Consider the following 22893-nt stretch of genomic DNA (forward strand, 5'->3'; position numbering starts at 1 on the left):
TCATAAAGGTTTTCTAAAGGTGTAGACGTAACGGGCGTTTCGTTGCCTATCTTCCGGACAGAAGCAAGGTCTTGTTTCTAAAGCATTGCACACTTACTGCCATCGGGTTATTATGATGTACTATTTTTTAAGTTATTGCCTCCCTGTTAAGACATCAGAAAACTTGTATCATCTATGACAAAATTATTATTAGCAATATTAGGCATTAACTCGGACTATGTCAGCAATTTTTGTGTTTTACCATGATCCATAAGTGCTTGGAACATTGTTCTCTTCAGCTCTAGAGCCTGTGGAGTTAGTGTATGTTGCTTGCCTCCGGGTCAGTGTCATTCTTTCGATGTGGGACATCAAACCACCTAAGCCACAGCATTCTGGTTCTTGGCTGTAAAACTGCCGTAGGATATTTTAGCATATCATGAATGGATGCTATAAAATTCAAATGTCTATGTATTCTAGTGATGGAGTCCGGCGAACCTATATAATCACTGAAGGCAGAAACTGATCGATTTCATAAGTACGCATTTTGTTCTGTCGAAATGTGTTAATCAGCTACCTCTTGAATTACTTGATGGAAAACGAATGTTTCCTTATGATAAATTATCGTCACCTGCATCAAAAACGTGTAGAGGTATTCATTGTCTCAAAACCTTGGGAACCTCCATTTCGTAGAATATCCACAAATGTCCTTTTACAAACAAACTGCTCAGGCTTTAAAAGCATCTAACCATATTGTCAATGTAGTAAAAACCAAATGATTCGTGTTTTCAGGCATTCTGAATTCATTCTTCTCGAGACTCTGCAAGAAAGAAATCAGCTGAGACTGGATTTTAAATCTGATGTTTCTAAATGACATTAGAACACTGCTGAATCAGCTACCACGAGAATTGATTGATTGTTTGATGGATATAGGTATTCTGGCATTACAACTACAAGTTATCTAGTATGCGAAAAATTATGGCATTTCAAAGGATAAAATACTCATAGCTTTAAAAAAAACTATGAAAAAAATAATTTACTAAGCTTTGTTCAGTGCGAATGGAGACTTAACTGATTACACAGAAATACCCAAGTGTTTTATTCTTTCGTATTTAATTTTTAGACAGCAAACTTACAATCATAATGGAGGAGCTCCAATCGTTTTTCCTTGAAGAGGGCAATTTCATTGTGATAATTTACCTAAACATTGTAATTATATCATTCTTGCTGAACTATTGCCTCATCATGCAGGTTATAAAGATGCCGAGGAGACGGAAGCATTCGAGGACGAGCATCGAGGAAAGGACGGAAATAGTCTTGCTCTGGTTAAATGGAGCGACCATTAGGAAGATAGCCGAGGTCACAGGGACTAGCACAGGCACCGTCTGCCGATGGGTCCACCGCTGGGTTGAATACGGCAACTTAAACCAAAGGACCGGCCATGGATTTGGTCACTATTCTCCGCGCTTCAGATGCTACGATCCTGTTTTACCATCGTCGGAACCCCAGCCGCTTCCTTTTTTATGTGAGACTGAATATGTGCCGTCCCTGCAAAGCTACCGTGAGCATCAGTTGCATCCGAGTTTCTTGTCAAGTTTTTATCCGAGTGTCAGGGCGCCATTCGAGTTTTCGTTGGCTAAACACTATCCATATCAGAACTGACATCATAAGAAATGTGAACTATAATGTAAAAGAGTTACTGTCAGACTTTCTAGCGTTGTACTTAAAATGTTATTAAATGGATTCAGACACGCTCATAATATCTGGGATGCGTAATAATAAAAAATATTCAAATTTTAAGTATCTTTATCCTTATGAACTTTTCCGTCTCTCCAACGAATGCTATGGTCATTCAGCATCTTTGCTAAGGAAAGGTGATGATTCACCACAAATAAATTCGACATGCTGCTACCACTAAAAAGCAAGTTATGATGATATTTCAGTCGGGATTCCTCACAAGTTTAGTGATCCGTGAAGTAAGGGAACTCCAAGTAAAATTCGAAATATTCAAACCCAAACGTCTCTTCCATTCAGACAGTTGGAGATAGAACCTGTCATCTCTTATACAGCTCGAGGTAGAGTCTGAACTGAAAGTAGAAAATCACATCTTTCAGTCTCACTTTACGAACAAATTTAAAAATAAGTAGAATTAAGGTGTTTGAACTTGTAACGAAATTATTTCTCTCCAGAGACAGATTCTCTAAGCAGCCCAGATGCAAATAGAGTCACAGACAGCCAAGATATTCCTTTAGAATGCTTTAGATGGGTTTGGTTCGGATTTCATTAGTCAGTAGTTCCCGTGACTCAATGGCCCTAAGAAAGAAACGATACTCCATAGAATTTTTCAGGGTAGACGAATTCAGTTCTCGGTAAAGGATCGTTATTCCATTCAGGTCGTCCTTATTTTGCTATTATATATATGTGTGTGTATTGGCACCATATGCTTGTTTCCATAGGGTTGTGGTTGCTAGCTCGCGGCCTTCTTTCTTGGCCCCTCCTGACTCTGGCACCTACAGCCCAGTAGAACAGGAGCGATCCACATTTCCAGCAATTGTGAGCTAAGCGCTGGACCAGTCGGCCACAACGTCCAATTTGGCTGACGACCATACAGTGTGGTCCATACACAGAACTGCGCTTTCTGTCTATCTCCCTGTCTGCATACACTATTCTTTCTCTGTTTGCAAGCTTCCTATGTAAATTAATGGCCATTTAGTATTGATTTGTAAGACTGATTGTTCATCTTCAATAATAATGATAATAATGTTGATATTTTTATGAGTCATTTTTATATATTAAACACATTGCGAAACAATGTGAGTGAACAACAATATTCTACTATTAATGAACTTCACGTTAGACTAAGTTGTTGCTCATCCCGGGACAGCCTCTTTCATAATAGCACTTTCCTCCGTATAAGTAAGCGGAACGAAGGTACAGTAGTACCTTGGTACAAGCTTCGTAACGGAACGTTACGTGCATAAGGTCGGGCCTTGGTGTCTAAATCTACCATTACATTTGAATGTAACGGCACCCAAGTATTCATATAAGTCTGAAATAAATTGGATTTCTTCCACGTTATATGCCTGTCTCAAAATTTTGGATTTTGAATTACCCATCTCGAAGTACTTTTTGTGTGAAATGATGAGTACAACCTTCTGTGTGTGTTGAAAAGGATTGGTTCAGGATCATAGCGTCATCCTCTTCTTTTTGTCTATCAGGCTAGGATGATTTTTTTGGCACTTTGACGTTATAGTCTTCATTATTAGTGTCATACATGAAATTTTTAAATATGTTATGTATTCTGAAATATTTCCTTGTCTGCGCTTGTTCAGATTTATTGATAGTGTTTGAGATTAAGGTGGCAAGAAATTCCGTGAACATTAGCCTGTTTGTATTCATTTTCCGATTCTGAACTCTATGACAACAAGAGGCTAATGCATAGGCGGTTTTACGTCTGGGGCTGAATAACAGTTGTGCAACGTTGCACTGAGCGTCCATACGTTGTTGTTAAATTCCAATAAGCGAAGTGTGCAGCATAATCCCACTTTTCTTATTCTTCCCATCAAGCAGTAGAAGGAAAGAGACTGGATGTTAGAATGCGCCTATGGACTTTAGTGTTCCTGATGCTGCCAGGTGTTCGTTGCTTCCGAAATGAGTTAACAGGTAAGATTTTGTTGATTCGTGTCGGGTTTAAGGTTGATCGAGATTTGTGTTTGCATTTCTTATTTGTCTTTTGTTTCAGAGGGAGGAATGCTTTTTTGCGAAACGTTAGTTCTCGCTAAATCCATAATTACGCGTAATCCGTAAGATTAAGTTAGCCGTGAAATACAGTAGTCGGATAACGATGAATTGACACTTCATTTTACCTTAACGTCTTCAGTTTTTCACCTAAAGCATCATTCGTCCTGTGGATAGATACAAGATAGGGAATTTACCTCTCCCTTTCTCTGATATCGGCAGGATATTGCTTTCTTTTCCATAACATAACATACGGAATACGTTGTGTTGAGGCATGAGATTTCATTGTAAAAGAGAAAGTCTCGATTGGGGTTTTTAGGGGATGTAGGATATTTTTAATTGATTTGAATTGAGGATTTAGGACATGTACGTGTAATTCAGACTAGTTATGCAAGTTTTTGATGGATGTTTTAGTATTTTTATATATTTGGCCTTTTGAGTTGTAAGTCAGTGTTTAATCATCTGAAAATCTAAAGCAAGTTGATAATATTATGATTAAACAAATTTGTTGAGTTCGAGTTTTAAATCTAAGAAGAATCTGATTTCTGGGGCCTTAAATCGAATCGTAAGACAAATCTGTCGTATGTTTGGTTTAAACCTAATACAAATCTAATGTTTGTGTGGTTTTAAGACTAGTTTTTTTTTTTTTAAGAAAATGACGACGTCCTATTCAGCGTGACGTCATCTGTGATGCGGGAGTCTTGGCTTCCAGGATCGACCGTCGTCTACGTCACAGATGGCACCGTCCCCCACCAGTCCCTCGGGAGAGTAAGAGGCCTTCGATCTTCTTGTTCGTTCTTTCACTTAATGCAACCGACATCATTCGATTGTTTCGATCGATTATATCTCCATTCCGTTGCTGGTGTTTATACGCATGAGTATTTCACACGCAGAGCTACACAAATGTACACGTGTATATGCATTTATGTTTTATTCAGGAGTCCTTTTTCAGTATTATGTCAGTTTTTCCGTTCCTCTTCAAAATATACCGTGATTTTCTCAAAAGTATTGGAGTCATCGACATGGTCAAAAGCAGTACATCAATTGATGGACAATAATTCGCTGTGACTTTTTCCTTTCAATAGAAAATGTAGAGGAAGTTATTTCACCTTTTTTATGTTGTAAGATTTACGTACATCCTCAATTAATGACGTTTCCTTCACAGGCCATAAAAGAAGTCGAGTTTGATTATCAAGTTGGAATGTTTGAAGTTCTATCGAATGAACAAAAGAGTAACTTGACTCACTGGTCACCTTCTGCCGTGGTTGGTAGCGTAAAGCAGGTAAACATCCATTTCATAACGTTAACGTGGTTCTTTAGAAGGTTATTTGTTGAGGTTCAAGTTTTGTCTGAAATTGCTTTCACTATGGAACTTACAAACGCGCAGCTGATTCACTTGAAAGACCGAAGTGAATGACGTCAGGAAAGATACAATTGATTCTTTAGCTTTTATTTCAACCAGGAGTGACCATTAGGATTCATTTGTGATTGGGAGAGGCTGCAGCACGATTGAAAAGTTCTTAGTGTGCTTGACTTGAGATTGATTAACGAAGCCTCTGAATGAGTTGATGAACAGTTTGGGAAAGTATTTGGTGTTGGTCATGCTATAAGAGCCAAATGATATTTTGTGAAGATTTGTGGAACCATCAAGTGATGAAAATATCAAGGCAAAGTGGAAGGAGGTTGAATATTTTCGTTTATAAGGGAGAACAGTGTAGGTGGTAAAGCTGTAATTTATGGAAGCTTTATTCAATTTAGAATAAGAGGACCTGGTCTATTCAGTTAAAAAATCGGAGGCATTTGATAAGTGAAACAAGATCACAGTGGCCATAGCATTGGTTATTGGAGTAGATGAAAACAAACTTAAAAACGAAAATGAATGCAAGAATTTTAAATGTGATCGCAGAGAGTTTTGTAGGAAATTTAGAGTTCATGTAACTTCTGGGTGAAATAGGAGGCAGTTGATGGAAGTGATTTAAATTTAGTTAGCAATGTCATACATTGAGTGAGATTTAAAAGCACTTAAGTTAGACATCAAATGGAGAACTAATGGTTAAAACGTACGGAAGTCTACGAAGGAAATTTGATGGGAAGTTTCATATATATATATCTATGTGCGTACGTAAATTTAGAACCCGTCATCTCTTCACATAGCTCGAGGTATAGTCTGAACTTTAAGTAGAAAATCACTTTACGAACAAATTTAAAAATAAGTACTAGAAGTAAGGTGTTTGAAATTTGTAACGAAATGATTTCTCTCCAGGGACAGATTCTCTAAGCAGCCCAGGTGCAAATAGAGTCACAGACAGCCAAGATATTCCTTTGGAATGTTTTAGATGGATTTGGTTCGGATTCCATTAGTCAGTAGTTCCCGTGACCTTAATGGCCCTATGAAAGAAACAATATTCTACAGAGTTTTTCAGGGAATGCGAATTCAGTTCTTTTCGTTAAAGGGCCGGTATTCCATTCAGGAGGTAGTCCTTATTTTGCTAATATATTATATATATATATATATATATATATATATAATAAATATTAAATATATATATCAATATATATATATATATATATATCTATATATTAAATTATATATCTATATATATATATATATATATATATATATATAATATATATATATTATATATATATTATAATACACACACACACACGTAAATAGCCACATGAAAGGTAAAAAATCAAAGACCAGGTACCAAGCGCTTTCGTGTATTGCGTACACTTCTTCGGGGTACAAAGTAAAATAAATAAATAGAAACATAAACAAGAAAATTTCACAGAACAAAGATCAAAGCCATTAACAAGCAAATTATCATCACAAATTGTCACTACCAAACAAGTAAGAATACTTTAAAAGTGCTTAAGAACTGAAACTGCAGTTAGTATAACAGGCTGTTGCTAAAAGGTGACATTGTATTTCCCTACAATTTTATAAACAAGGTAACTATCTAATTTAAAAAGACCTGAACTCAGATTCATAAGTAGATCGTTAAAATGCTTAATAAATGCAGATTCAATTATGTTTCTTTTTACAATATGGTTACAAAATATTACCTCAGATGCATTTTTCCAGTCTATACTATGGTTAAAATCATTCATGTGTACAAATAAAGCACTTGTCGATTGACCTGTTCTAACTGCGTAACGGTGTTGTTTTAGACGGTAATCTAGTTCTTTACCAGTTTGACCAAGGTATTTGTAATTACAGCCAGCACAAGGAATCGTGTAAATACAGCCACTAGTTTGTTTTGGGGAATTACGCACAATGATATTTAGAAGTGTTCCTGAATTTTTGTATACCACATATATCTTGAAAGTTTTCAGTAATTTCTGAATAAAAGAAAGGTTTACATTATATGGCAGTGTTAAGATATTTTCTCTCACAAAAGGCTCCCTATTGTTAGTGGAATAAAAAATATTTCTAGCTTTCTGCAAAGATTTGTCAATTAAAAACTTTGGGTATTTTAACCTATTTCCTACGTCATAAATTTTACAATTCTCGGAGTCTAGGAATTCCGGACTGCATATCCGTAGTGCCCTTTGATTTTTCACCTTTCATGTGGCTATTTACGTACATATTTGTCACGTGCTGTTTGGTGACTTATTGCTGATATATATTATATATATATATATATATATATATATATATATATATATATATATATATATATACACATATATATATATAGTGTGTGTATACATATATTCCATGTATATTATGAGTGTGTATATTATAAGTGGTTAAGTGAATATTAGAGAAGAGGCACTGCAAAAGGGAATATTTAAGCTCTTTAATTAGTTGCATAAGTGAAGATCTTATTAAGGATCTCTTTTAATTATACTTTGGTGCATTGCTGTAAGTCACATGAATAATATTTCACAAATGCTTTTCGTTAATGTAAGTGATACATTGAGACATGAGTATTCTTCAAGATCACTATTGAGCCACCATATGAAGTTTACAAGCTACGACAGCGACAGCTGTTGCAATTCTAGATGTTTATAAATCACTGAATAAGATCTCTCCAGATTTGCAAGTCTCCGTCAAAATCTTGTCAGATTCGCAAGTCATCGAGGTATATGGTCCTACTGTTAGTTTCCAGCAACGGCGACTTCTTGAGCCAGTTCGTCAAAGAAGCCACTGATAATGATGCTCTCATCTGGCCAACAAGACTCATCGTCGTCACCCGTCTGTCGCTTCAGCGTCTGCAGTCACTTGGGAAAGCCCTCTCCGGCATCAATGCGATGGTCGTCACCCGGGAGACTTCGAAGGCAGGAAGGTACATCTTTCCTCTCGGTGAAGTTGCCTGATTCTGTTCATGAGTTTGAAGTGGTGTCTCTCGCATCGAAATTTTAACTTATATGCCTCTAGAAGCTCAACGAGTCATTTGAGATATATTTGGCTCTCAGCCATGGAATGCTTTCCCTTACTAATATTGATGCGTATAATATCACAGATGGGGTATCTACATGTACTTGCCTTATAGTCATCGAGTCGTCCTCGTAGCATCTTGGACCTTAGTCGCAGGACTTTCTTATCGTGCGAACACCCACCTGTTCCCTGACAAATTTCGGAGGTAAGACTTAGAAAAAAAAAACTTGTAGATTTGTTAAAACTAATCAAAACGGCATGAAAAGTAAGGCTTTATGACTCAGTTACTGTTTTTGGCAATTTACCCGTGTCATTATGCTTTGCTACATAATTACGGCTTATCCGCATCCTTTGCATCTCCACATATGCTATATCATCTGTTACTTCATAAATTTACGCCTTGAACCATAGCAGGTATCTCTTAGAGTCATTCAGTATAACATATTTCCGCAAAAGTGTTTATACGTAGTTTCTAAAGAATATTCAGGTCTGCACGAACTTACTTACAAGTTAGTTTATCTAAAATAAGCTGTAAAAGTTTTTTTTTATCCAGTGACGCTTTCAAGTAAAGGGAATGCCATAATCACATGTTATTAGGATTTACCGTATTTTATATTAGTTTTCTTTAAGATAAAACCATTGAGATGGATTTGCCTGTCCGCCCTCAAATCTTAAAAACTTTTTAAGCTAGACGGCTGCAAATTGGTATGTTGATCATCCACCCTCCTGTCACAAAACGTACCATTTTGTAGCCTTCTAGCCTTAGTAGTTTTTTCTTTCTTACTTTCTTTTAATCAAGGTTAAAGTTTGTCATGATCGTGCGTCTGGCAGCGCTATAGGAAAGGCCACCACTGGGCCGTAGCTGAAAGTTTCATGGGTCACGGCTCATGCAGCATTAGACTGAGACCACCGAAAAGACATATCTATTTTCGGTGGCCGTGATTATACGCTGTACAAAAAACTCGATTGCACCGGAGAAACGTCGGGGCATTTTTCACTTGTTTTACTTGCAACCGAAACTAGACCCTTAAAATTGCGAACTTGGGTATATACTATAATTGCATATGCCGCCGTTGGTAGTTGGAATTTGTCTCCCCCAACGACGGCTGTGAATCAATGAATGAAATAAATGAAGTGGAACTCTGAACAGGAAGCTTAATCTGAAGGGATCATGCCGCCCAACAGGTTGACTGACGGAGCTCATTTAGGCGTCATTGGTCAGAACTTTCCCCCTCACGTTGTCGTTCGGAAAACAAGAAGCAACGATTCTCGGGAGAGCAGATTCGCTTTTACTGGACCCCTCTTGCTGGTGCTGGAGATGCTTGCACGCAACATCAATTTCACGTGAGTTGTCGAAATGTAGCAAGCAGAAGTAGTTCAGGTTTTGCGGCTAAACATATCAGTTTGAATGCTTTTATCAAAATATTTAGCTAACTGAGGCAATTTCTGTATATCCACATTATCATCGGGAAGGGCATATGTTTGTTTTGTAATTCTTGGAAATTACCACGGCTTATATACTACTAAAATTACATTTTTCTGCGGAAGATGCACAGTACGTATTAAAATAGCTGACAATAAAGACGTAGAGTTGAAGCCCTTTAAATATATTCCGTCCTTTTTTCCTCTAGTTACGACTTAGTACAGCCTCCTGACGGCTCTTGGGGGTTTCTTTTCCCTAATGGGACGTGGAATGGAATGATTGGCATGTTACACAGGAAGGTAGGCTACTGATGGAATCATTTATATCGCACAGAATTTATAACAAAAGTATGACATGGCACACTATCCGGACCACTGACAGTTCTCTTTAAGTTTTGGTTTCGTTTGTTGAGTCATTTTGAAACGCCTGAAATATTGTCATTGCCTGCATTAGGAAGTGGACTTCGGTCTGGGTCCGTTCGGCATAACCTACCTGCGGGCGCAGGTGGTCGACTTCACAAGCCCTTTGGTGGTCGACTACGGCCGTATCCTCGGCAGGAGGGGAAACACCGCAGTGGATCCCTGGAGTTTCGCCTTGCCCTTGACGTACTCGGTTTGGGCCTCGACTTTTGCGACGTTAATCATCGTCTTGCTGCTTGCCAAGGTCTTGGCGAAAATCCACTGGAATCCAGAATTCCAGTCTCCCAGGATTTCGTCGTCTGTGTATTTACGCACTTTCCTCCAGCAGGGTTCGTGAACCTCCTCCAGTCGGTCCTATTTCCTGTCATGTGAGATTTATGGATTCAGATTTAATCCCATATTTGAGTTTTTGATCTTTCAGAGAATATTTTTGTATGCGTGTGTGTATGTGTGTATATGTTTGTGTTAGTGTGCGTGATTTGAGTCTTTACTAGCAATATGCTTTTGATGAACTAGCTTCAGTTAATGAGATGCTCATATATATTATATATATATATATATATATATATATATATATATTAAAATAAGAATTACTTTAAGTTTGATAACTGTGTTAATTTGGAAAGAATCAAATTGATTAGTGTTAGTGTACCTAGTTCGAAAAGACCTGAGAAGGCGTGAATCGGCCTGTATATTTTCTTTTTCCTCAATGGGTGTTCATGAAAAGCGTGGTATCTGGATTCGTGATCTTTTGACCTTAAAAGTTTTCCCTTTCTATTCCTAAAATGTTATTTGTTGGCATATTATTTTTTCTTTTGTACAATTTTGAGGAAAGAAACTCATCCTGGTTTACATAGAATTCGAAATAACAAAAACTTGAAAATAGATTTATCTACCCTATTTAATATTATGCGGGGCCAAGAAAATTTGTCAGAGTTGAAGGGGATGTAACCGCCTGCTATTACTGTCACACAAGGCCTTATTAATCATAATCATTTTAAGTTGAGTACTGTAGCTATTCCAAGGCATTCTGTCTTCTATAGAAAAACTATTTATTGTCAAGATATTCAAAAAAAGATGCTTCTACCTAAGCGCCTCGTTGCTTTAAATCTGTTATTGCAGATGTCGAGGTCTCCGCCGACAGCAGTTGGGAGAGGATGATCCTGGCCGTGTGGATACTGGCGATCTTCGTCCTGACCGAATGCTACAGCACCAATTTGATATCTCTCCTGGCGGTTCGGTATATCTCCGAGCCTTACCAGACCGTGAGGGCTATGCTGGATGATCCCAAGGTTACCATGATTTGGTTCGCAAACACTGCTCATCAACAGTACTTGGCTGTAAGACTTCGTGCGTTGGCCTCTTTTGGCTAGGTTTAGTAACTTACCATATCGAGAGCATTAACCTTTGTTCTTCTACTAGTCACTCCACCCCCCCCCCCCCCCCACCCCCCGCCATCAGTGCTGGTAGACTAGTAGGAAGAGAGAATACTACTGTCATGTGATATTAATCTTTTAGTGATAATACTGCTCATCTCTTATTTTGGATTCTTTTTCGTGTATTATTGTGAGCAAGATATTTGTCTTGGTTTTTTGCACCAGGATTTATAACTTGGGATTTATGCGGACTTTACAAGTCAGTCCAAGAAAAATCATTAAGATACAGCAAGGGTATAGGGGAGTAAATCTATGGGCTACTGTCAAAACATACGCGTGAAATCATTTTAGTTAAAACTACTAATTGAAGATTTCGAATAATTCCTTCAATATTTCACGCAATGGTCAAAATGCTATAATGATATATGCGTTAATGTTTATATAGCGTTTGACAATTTGTAATAGTAGTATGCATGTTTATCATGTATTTCCCTAAAAATTACAAAATACAAGTGTTATAACCGTCCATCAATATATTTATTAGCTCTTCCTTGGGGAAAAAATATTGCTTCAAGACATGGAGGAAATTTGTTCTTCCATCTGACACAAAAAACCGCTTTTAGTTATGAGATTCACAAGTTCTTTCAACGTATTCGTCGGTCGTCAGAGATTTGCAACTAAAGATCTCCATTTTCTGGAAGATTTCGTTTTAAGAAGCGTCCGGCACTTTTAATTAACAGGGCGTCGAATCTGGCATATTCTACGAGCTGGTTCAGGTCGGGAAGAGAGGCCGAATGAAACTGATCACTCCGGCCGAGTACGAAGAAACCGTGACAACCTACGTTTCTCGGGGAGACTATGTCATGATGAACCCCGACACCATTATGAGGATGTTTCTCACTGAGGACTATATGGATAAAGGTGTGTTGTTCATTTTAGCGAAAAACGACCGCACGCGCGTGTTTTATATATATATATATATATATATATATATATATATATATATATATATATATATATATATATATATATATATATATATATAAGAGAGAGAGAATGATCTACTGGTTACTTCCCAGTGACAAATATACATTTGTAATAGCCGTAATGACTGTTCGGTTTCCTCCAACTTTTTCTGAATGCTTTTCATTATAAGCCTTGAATCCAGATGAGAAGTAAATGAAGGAGTCCTTTCTTTCTGTAATGGAATTCGAACCCGTGCACGATTGAGTTACTTCTAAGCCCACCATTTTGAAAGATTACTGTGGCCATTTCAAATATACACACGTATACATTCAAAATATATGCACGAAGGGTTTTCTTTTTCTTACTGGAACTGTTTAAGAATTAAGGTACAACTGTGCTTTCTTTTGTATTTTCCTCTTTTTTTCAAAGGATGACAGCGTATAACTGTCCCCATATAGGAAAGAGTAATTCTTCCATCCCCTCTCCTTGAGTATAACTGCTATTTTGTCTTTCCATGCATTGATAACCTTGGGTGTTGTAACGCCAGTTTGCGAATTTCCAGTATTCACTCAGTCTTCGTTTACCGCTAGATGGACTTGGTTGCATGATCCCATAACAAATAATGAACAAAGCAGTATAAACAAAACTTCAGTAAATACTAGATACAATTGTTATCCAGCTGTATGAGGATGTTTAGGAACGGAAGGACAGGCGCAAGATGATAAAGAAAAGTTTCGTTAAAAGAAATGTGCAAAGTAAAAAATAACGTAGTTAAATGAAACATCATTAGAGTGACAAGGTTTCAAGTTTTGTTTTTCCCTATTAACTTGTTATTGATAAAAATAATGATTTTTTTTACATTACTAATCAGTGTTACTTTTAAGTAGATGATTTGATCCACACATGAAGTGTGTTAGTAAACGGTCTGTTGAATCTCACGAAGAATAATGGTATATACCAAGTAAGACTCTCTTCATGAATAATATATTCCAATGTGTGTTTTTTCCCTTTTTTCTTTCTTTGAAGGAAGCTGCAAATTTTACCTGTCCAAGGAAGGGTTTCTTCCTCTCACTTTCTGTATGGTGGTTCAGAAGTACAGCCCTCTTCTGGGCCCTATCAATGAAGTGTAAGTTATCTTCCTCGGTTTCTAGAAATATTTCACTGCGGAGTTGACCTGCGTTAAATATTATCTGACGATTGAAAGACATTTTAAAGATGCTAAAATATCTTGGATATTCACAGAATATTTAAAGATGCCAAGACATTCCTCATTGAATATTTTTGGATTGAGAGATGAAGCCTTTAATCTTATTATATTATAGTTCAAGGGTTTTATGTTGTTAAGCGAGAGGTTTTAAATGAAGAGTTCGTTTACATCCTATGGTTCATATTTAAGTAAAGAAAACAGATTCCTAGATAGTGAACGCACAATACAGGGATAAGTATTAGAAATCCCGCATAAGAGATATCCCATCTCGGTGCTTGATTCACTGCACGAAAGTGCTCTGTTGGTTCAGGGGCCTTATTGTTACCATTGCCACTCAAAGCAGATCCGTCCACATCATTGGTTTGCACTTTCTCACCCAGTCATGCAGATGTCCAGAGCACATAGACTTCACGAGACTCTTTTTTCCAGTCTCCAGAGTACACACTGGTCTACGTCTTTCCTCCATTGCCTCCATTGGTAGACATACTACTATACTGTATTGTACTTAAACTGGCTTTTTGTTTCCACCCTAAGTACAATGTTATTAATTTATGAAGTTTGAATTAGTATCTGCGTACATATTCTCGGAATGTAGTGTAATTTTCTGTCTTTACCTTCGATAAGACATGAAGTAACCCTTTTAGTGATATATAACTGTTAAAAGCACTCCCTCATTAATGAAGGTGTTAACATTAGCCAATAATATTGCCCAAGATTATGCGTTTTTCTTTGCTTATGGTGTCTGCTTGATGTCTCAGACGCGTTTAGTAGCTTCTTCACATTATAGCAAGTTGTGTTCTCACCTCAGCTCTGGTTTTAAACGATGCCAGGAATATTTGACACTGGGCGCCGTTTCATTAATTTGCACGGAAATCAATACCCATGTACTTGTCGGCAAGCAAGCTACTTCATCTATTATACTGGATGAATTTTTTATGGAATAAATGTTATGATAATTTCCTCTTAATTCATGGTCTGTTCCAGAATTAGAGCTGTAATAGAAGGCGGATTTTACAATTACTGGTTGGACAATGCGTTTGCCAATGCGAAGTCTTGCAAGAACCCTCCCAGGAAAATTACTGTCCAAGAGCCCTTAGCCCTGGCCAATCTCTGGGTAGGTTTCTTGGTCTCCATTCTGTGCATTACTTTACCTTTAATGTGGCTTATTCAGTTTTATTCATCGTGGATTTCTCAGTTAACTATCAAAAATAGAACTTACATGTATATGTTATGTTATAGTTTGGGAGAATAACCGGTTTCATAAAGGCATTATTCCACGTTTTATTCTATTTTTGCAGGGGATGTTTGCCGTCCTTGTCAGTGGCTACCTTATTGGCGCTTTCGTCCTGTGTCTGGAAATAATAACGAAAAGGATTCCTTCAGGCAATTTAGGAATGAGTTCAATTTTTCCTTAAAGGATTTTAAAGATTGACGATTATTATTTGAGCTATCAACAGTGTAATAGATATGAAAATGTATGTTAACATTTTGATTTAAGAGAAATTATACATTTACCATACAGTAGTATCTTTTAATATAGCCTACTACTACCGGAGGAATTTGTATATATATATATATATATATATATAATATATATATATATATATATATATATATATTATATGTGTGTGGTGTGTGTTGTGTGTGTGTGTGTGTGTATATGTGTGTGTATGCATGTATGTTATAGCCGCAATGCTCTCTTACCTTCTCTATTCTTGTCGGTTGTTTGGATACGTTAATCACCACAGTCTTAAGATCAAAGTTCAAAGAAATATGAAGAAATTATGATGTCCGGTAGCGGGAAACGAACCCGCAATAGCATAATCGCGACGAGGTCACGATGCCGACCTGACCACCAGAAGGATAAAAGTCTATTTCCTCTCGTACATACATATATCTGTCGTTTTCAAAGATATGTGGTAGAGCTCGAATACCCTCATCCTCACCATCAGAGCCAAGTGGGTAATCGTCTTTATTGATTTTTAGGCTGAAATATTTATGTAGAATCATTTTAACCAGATACATATGTAATTGTAATAGCCACATTGCCCTAAGAGGGCATTGTTGCATAGTTTTCTGAGGGAATATGCTTTCCTTAATGGGGGAATTTGTTAGAGGATGTTTTCTTTGTACTGCTTATTAGCCAGCGAGCGTTAGTCCTTGTAAATGGAGATCCTTTTTTCTATCATTAATAGATTTTTCTTTTTAGAGGCTGCACATGAATCTTCTGGAGAGTTTTTTTTTTTTTTTTTTTTTTTTTTGAGTAGGGGTATGGGTATAGATATTTGCAATGGTTGTGGGTTTTTTTCGCATTAGAGAATGAGACGGCAGAAGTGGTTCCTATTTTTTTTTCCTACGGGTACTTTTATTCTTGGCCATTCCATTGAGGAGTGAGAGATGTGTATTTCTGGTGAAAGAAGTTCACTCTCGACGTGGTTCAGAAGTCACGTAAAGCCGTTGGACCTGTTGCTGAATAAACACTGGTTCCATGCAACGTAAAAACACCGTACAAACAAACAAACAAACAAACAAACGAGTGCTTTTGCCGCTTTGACAGCCCAGAGGTGTCCTTTGTCAATATGTTAGAGTGTCTGGCAGAAATTATGGCAATACAGAGAGTATCTATTAGTGCTCGAAGCTCTTACATTTTTTTTATTATTATCATTATTCTGTTTGTCATTGCATGAATATGGTGGCTAGTAGTACCATTGGCATGTCGCCGGTTGAGGCGTTGTTTGGTTGTTTTTAGTGCGAGGTGCGTTTGATTTGTTAGTTAGTTAGTTAGTTTCCATGGCTAGAGTGACTTATATTTCTCAATATTAATTTTGAGTCGAAGACACGAGAAGTGGTTGAGTCATGTAAGGTGAAATCAGGCAACATGAAGTTGCAGTTGGGGGATAACGTGTTCCTAATGGGTAATGTTAGGTATTAATTGAGTTATAATTTGGGGTCTTAGTTTGAAGCCGTTTTGAGGCAACTCAGTGAAATAAGGGAATATGTTTAGGGTTCTTACTGAGTTTGCGGTTTTAACGCAGATATCGGAGATCAAGAGAACATTTTATAGGTGATTGGGGGCTGGTCTTGTTATCTCGCTTTTCCCCGGTTCGTGTTTTTTTTTTTTTTTTTTTTTTTTTTTTTTAGGTAATTTCATAAATATGAGAGATGGTGCGTTGTAAGATGTGAGGGCAGCAGTACGTTGAGTTTTTATGGCTCTCTCTCTCTCTCTCTCTCTCTCTCTCTCTCTCTCTCTCTCTCTCTCTCTCTCTCTCTCTCTCTCTCTCTCTCTCTCTACGCACACGCGATGATTTGGCGTACTAGGTCTTTTTTTTTTTAATTAACTATGAAGGAGTTTATTGTTAGGTTTCTCAGCTTGGTTTTTGGAGTTTTTCTTTCCTCATACTTTTGTAGATTTCGCGCTTTTTGGGTGATTTGTGCTTGAAAGGGGTACAGAGTTTGAGGAGAGCTTTTTTTTTTTTTTTAAGAGTTTGGTGTCATTTTTATTTTTTTTTTGTTGGGGAGGTTGGTATGTGTTACAGGAGATAGTTGATTTTTTTGTGGTATGCATTGTGATTTTAAATATTAATGATGATTTTGTTGTTTTATGAGATAACACCTCACAGTTATATTTTGGGCTGGTTTTATTTTCTTTTTTGTGTTTTGGTGAGTTTACTCCTTTGATTTTTGGGGAGAGTCTGTTTGGTGGTTATATGATATATATTCGAGTTTTTGGCAATTTATAATTTTTGTGTTAGTGGTGTTAGTGGGACAAGGTTAAGTCGGTAGTTACTGGATTTTTGGGGCAATTATTTATTAGTCCTTGACAGATATATTTTGGAGTGACAGATCATAGTTTGTGGAGAACATAGTTTAGGGTTAATTCCTTTTTAATTGACCTATGACATGACAGACGAACCGCCTAAAGTACCACTTCCTACTATCTACATGGGATCGTCCTCAGTAGCCTTCACGCCTTCGCATTTTTGGAGAGAATTACGACTCTCGAGGTTTATAATGGACATGGGGTCGCCTGTTGTTGTTACGCGCAAAGAAGAGTTCAGCTCATCATCGAGGATCTTCATGGAGTCCGTGAATAATCTACAGGTTTGTGCAGTTCCGGACCACACAGGAATTTACGGGATCAGCAGCTTCAAGATGTGAAGAGATGCGCTCTTTAACGAACTTTTCATTATAAGTTACAGCCATGATTGTGGCTATTGTTTTTTTTTTTATTTAAAATGATGGTCCCGTGGTGCCAAGGACGAGCAGTTTTCATATTAATATAGTTTTTGAGCTCCCCCTATGTGAGTTTTGATTTTGTATAAACTGTGTCTGGACGAGGACGTCCAGGGGGTTGGCCGAGCTGCTATTATATGTATTGAAATATAAGCGGTGTTATGAACAGTTGATTTAGCAATTTGTATTTTCCTCTTTAATATGGGAATTTTTTGCCAGGAGATTGATTTTTATTTTGATTTTTGTCTGTATTTTCATGTGGGATTCCTTCTTTCTCAGATGGATCTGGAAGTCCCTAACGATGGAGAATGGAGTGGTGCTGGTCCAAGTGACTGTGACTATTAATTGGGTATTTTTTGGCTTTGGAGAATTCTTATGATCAATTGTGTATTTTTGCCTGGTGTTTAAAGATGAGCTAGTCACTGTAGAAAGGGATTTGGGATGGTTTTGTCCAATCATCAGCTTTATTTTGTTTTTCCCATTATTTTGATTTACCATTTTCTGTGTTGGTTTATCATTCGGGTTTTGCTCATGTTTCGTATAGAAGGTAGAGTTTCAGATTTCGAATTATTTAGTTTATCAGTGTCTTTAATGTTTCTATAAGAATAAAGTCTATTTTTTATCTTTCTGACTCTAACTTAGCGACTTTAGTGAGTCATAAATTGTGTGTGTGTGTGTGTGTGTGTGAGAGAGAGAGAGAGAGAGAGAGAGAGAGAGAGAGAGAGACGGGATGCTTCATCGAGTGGGAGAGAGGTCATGCTGGCCCAACTCTACCGTTACATTATCTTTACTCTCAAGGTTAGGAAAATAAGAGACTAATTTTTAGAAAAGGCGTAACGCACACAAACACACACACACACACACACACACACACACACACACATATATATATATATATATATATATATATATATATATATATATATATATATATATATATATATATAAATATATACATATATATAAATATATATATATATATATATATATGTATTATATATATATATATATATATATTTATATATATATATATACACATATATAAGCGAATCCACAGGAAATAATAGTCAGAAATCCAAGCGCTTTCGTCTTTACTCAGACATTGTCAAGGAACTAATGAAGTACAATTGGAGAGAAAGGTCTCAGGTACAAAACAAGATCAAGAATACCAGATGGTTAATTGTCAAAAGGGTAAAAATTAAAAGAGATAATCCAGGATTATCGGATATCACACAGTCACAAACCTAAACAGATTTGACCCTAACCGAAATTACAAAGTTTCTTTACAGTCCAAAACATGTAAAAACTGAATATGTTAATTTTGTTGCTTATATTTATCTACAACTTTTTTCATTATGAAAGCATCAAGTTTAAATAAACCAAAACTTAAATTAGAACATTTCTATTATTTGTCTTAATGAAACAAGATTCAATGAACTTGCTTGACTCCAGTTAATAGGATGGTCTAAATCTCTTATATGTACGAATAATGAATTCGATATTTGCCCAGTTCTCACAGAATATTGATGCTGTTTGAGACGTTGTGAAAGAGATTTACCGGTCTCTCCGTAATAGACTTTATCACACTTTTTGCAAGGAATTTCATATATGCAGCCTGGAAGATCTTTAGGAGAATTTTTGATTACTAAACTCTTGACATTAATATTACTGAAAACAACATTTATGTTAAAAAGCTTTAAAATTCTAGGAATATCTAAAAACCTTTCATCATAGGGTAATTTTTATGAAGTCACGTGCATCTACTGTGATTTTTTATACATATATATGTGTATATATATTTATATATATGATGAATATATATATTTATATATATATATATATATATATATATATATATATATATATATATATATATATATATACATACACATACATACATATATAATATAATATATATAGTATATATTATACATATATATATATATATATATATGATATATACATATATAATACATAACATATATGTATGCATGTATGTATATATATATTCATGAAGGTTAATGGATATGAAAAGCCGAGAGTTTGGAGGAATGGAACGAATAACAGCCAGCGTAATATTTCAAATTTATTGGCTAAATTTTCGAGACGTAGGTCCCATATTTATGGTTGTAAAGCTATGCAAATTTACAATTTATTAACAGAGTCAGTAAAAGTAGCTTTTATAAAATTTAAAATATTTAAAAATGAAATGAAAACCAATTAAAAAAATGAATAGAAATCTTTGACCAGTACCTAAACTCCTTTGGACCAGAGAACTGAGTGGCATTCTTCCCTTTTGGAAGGGAGGACGTCGACTATGCTGTATACAAAACTGTGGAAGAAGTTTGGCTGATTACTGAGGGCACAAGCTGTGTAATTGTTTATGATTCCAAACCGGAGAGAGAAGTCATTGGGGGACGATATGAAAATCTTTATATGAAAATGAAATTATGCATTTATTATAATGATCTCGTTTACTAGAAAAGTTTTTGGTTTTAAAGTACACCCCATACGGTGACTGACTCCTAGATGAGAACCTCTCCTGACATTGACTAATCTTTTGGTGGCTCCCGCCTATTTCCCTATTTTACATTTCGGACAAGTAGAGTATTAAACCACAAAAGATCGCATAATTCACTTACAAAGAAAACTTTATATATAAGAATTTAGAAGCACTAAGCGTTCAGAGACAGGCTTCTTTTTAAGATTTTTTTATGTTCTTATAGCGGTGTTTGGTCGCTGAGTGTTCGTTGGTGCAGCTGTGTTTTTTGAGGTTGCAAATAAGTCTTTTGGGCTGTCTGTGCGGGACTTTGGTTGTACTAAGTAAGTCCCTTACGAGTCGTAATTCACCTGGAGTTTATGGGCCTTCAAGTCCAGGCGCGTCTGAGTGATCGAGTTTCATCACGTTTCTCATTTCAAAATGACATACTTCCTCCAACCTCTAGATGTGGTAAGATGTGTAATGATGAGTAAAAAAAGAAAAGAAATTCTTAGGCCTGTATCGTATGTTGTAGCTTTTCTTTCATTCTCGAAGAACAATTTTGGCCAGGAGATCGTACCTTGCTGTGATGAATTCAGTGAAGAAGACAAGAAAACTAAGCACGTAACCTGCTGCAAGAACCGCAAACATTCCCTGGAAGTAGAAATCAGGTCGTGCTAGCAAAGAAGCCTCAGGGATTCTTAGACAGTAGAAGTCATATTTCCTTAAAACTTTGGCGATTAATATAATTATTGGGAGTCATTCAAGATTACGTAGCCATATACATTGGTAGAAAATGGCAGCGAAAGTAGTTTTATACATTATCAGCGAAAGTAGTTTTATACATTATCAAACTCGTTTTTGACAACCTCATATTTCTCTGAGCATAGCTGTGAGTGAAGTTGGGCGATAGAAGAGAGTGGGTTTTTCAAAAACTTATTGAGGGTGTAGAGGTGAAAATAGAATCAGAAGGAAAAACTGGCTCTGATTACTAAACATTTAGAGATCAAAATTCTTTATTTAATCATTTCAAGGATCCCGTGCCTTCAGAAACGGTCGAGCCTGGTTGCAAGGTTCCCTCACGTCCGTGGAAGTAACGATTATTATCACTTTAGAAAAGAAGAGAAAAACTCCTCGCTATCTGTTGGCTGGATATTGAAGCTTCTTATAGAAATTGTAATGACTACCAATCTTTTAAAGGATCGTATCTTACTATGCTCACAATATACATACTTTTGTTTTTTATTCGTAAGTTTACTCATTCAAGAAATTCAAGCATAATCCATAAGGTTATTAAATTTCCTCGGTCAAAATTAAAGTAATTCCTTAGGGAACGAAGTAGGATTACATTTTAGGCAACTCACCCATATGGTCGCCAGTGCCAGCGGCTCCTGTACGGTAATTTTAGTCGGGGGATTTTTACAGGATTTAGCGTTTGTGAAAGCGTTGTCCAGTAAGTAGTTGTAAATTCCTCCTTCAACCACGGCTCTTATTCTGAAATCCAGTAAATCAGTGTTCTCAACACAGAGGGAAAGAATGACAATACATTTCTCTCTCTCTCTCTCTCTCTCTCTCTCTCTCTCTCTCTCTCTCTCTCTCTCTCTCTCTACATTTATATACATATATATATATATATATATATATATATATATCTATATATATATATATATATATATATATATATATATATATGTATATATATATATATATATATATTTGTACAATGCCGAAAATCGTTCATCAAAGCATGAAATACTTGATACTTCATACATTTCCTAGGCATTCTATACAATGCCAAAAGGCAAACCGGCGTAGTATACAATATAGTGGTACTCTCGTTAGTGGGAAGTGGAAGGTTATGGGGTTAACATTTTGTGCAACATTTGCTTCAACATTAATTGAGAATGCGGTCGAAGGTAGGAGACAATTGAAATCGAATCTTGAAGTACAGGTAAAAAAAATAAATAAGAAAATAAGAATTAAGATTAAAATGAACTTGCATGTTTTGGGGGAGACTGTGCGAGTAGTTCCAATCCCAGACGGCGACGACAAGGGATACGGTGACTTGTGATGGTAGTTGTTATAAATGTGACACAAGATGGCTTTTACTGACTTTGAACAATACAAGGAATTTTAAGGCTACTCTATGCAAAGTCACAATTCTGTTTGTCCAAAGAGCTTACTCAGAGTTGAAGATGCTCCTGGCCATGAAATATCTCTCTGATCTGAGAATGCCATTCAACCATCGCTTGTTGCAACAAGTAAGTCACGACAGTTATGATTCTCTTGTTCTCCCAGTAAGAAAATCCTGTACTTCATTTCGTTTTTTTCTTCTGTTTATTTTGAAACACATTATTGTACTTTCCTATTTCTTTATGGAACATGTTAATTTTAAACTGTTTCATTTTCAGACATTTTATTTGAAAAACATTTCCCATTTTACACTGCCAGAATAGTACTTGTCATTCTTTATAATGCCTAGAAAAAGTTATGTAACAGCACAGATATTTCATGCCTTGCCTGAAAACTTCAGGTATTGCATATATTGTCTTGGCATTTTATATAATACCTGCTTTTCACACATTGCCGGTAACGTGTGTATATATACATATATGTGTGTTTGTTGTTTAATATTAAATTGCATAAATGAAACAAAAGTATTCATCGTGACTGGTTGCGTCCTGATTTT

The 22893-nt window shown here is 36.3% G+C and overlaps 1 protein-coding gene across 1 annotated transcript; it reads left to right on the forward strand.

Annotated features, from left to right (window-relative positions):
* Positions 1-1236: 1236 nt before the first annotated feature.
* Positions 1237-18070, forward strand: LOC135211950 (glutamate receptor ionotropic, kainate 2-like). The gene is made up of 15 exons (XM_064245206.1): positions 1237-1501; positions 3544-3639; positions 4367-4482; positions 7789-8009; positions 8187-8306; positions 9287-9445; positions 9733-9823; positions 9978-10272; positions 11066-11283; positions 12060-12240; positions 13312-13411; positions 14477-14606; positions 14791-14842; positions 17400-17593; positions 18005-18070. The coding sequence occupies exons 1-15, from the start codon at positions 1237-1239 to the stop codon at positions 18068-18070; spliced, it is 2304 nt and encodes a 767-aa protein (XP_064101276.1).
* Positions 18071-22893: the final 4823 nt, after the last annotated feature.

The sequence above is a fragment of the Macrobrachium nipponense genome, chromosome 19, assembly GCF_015104395.2.
Source record: "Macrobrachium nipponense isolate FS-2020 chromosome 19, ASM1510439v2, whole genome shotgun sequence".
Classification (NCBI taxonomy): domain Eukaryota; kingdom Metazoa; phylum Arthropoda; class Malacostraca; order Decapoda; family Palaemonidae; genus Macrobrachium; species Macrobrachium nipponense.

Excerpts from the sequence above, each read along its gene's own strand:
- LOC135211950 (XM_064245206.1), top strand. The coding sequence starts at position 1,237 with ATGCCGAGGAGACGGAAGCATTCGAGGACGAGCATCGAGGAAAGGACG. Across the intron at positions 10,273-11,065 it reads ACGCACTTTCCTCCAGCAGG|ATGTCGAGGTCTCCGCCGAC; the intron begins GTTCGTGAACCT and ends CTGTTATTGCAG. Across the intron at positions 17,594-18,004 it reads AGTCCGTGAATAATCTACAG|ATGGATCTGGAAGTCCCTAA; the intron begins GTTTGTGCAGTT and ends CTTCTTTCTCAG.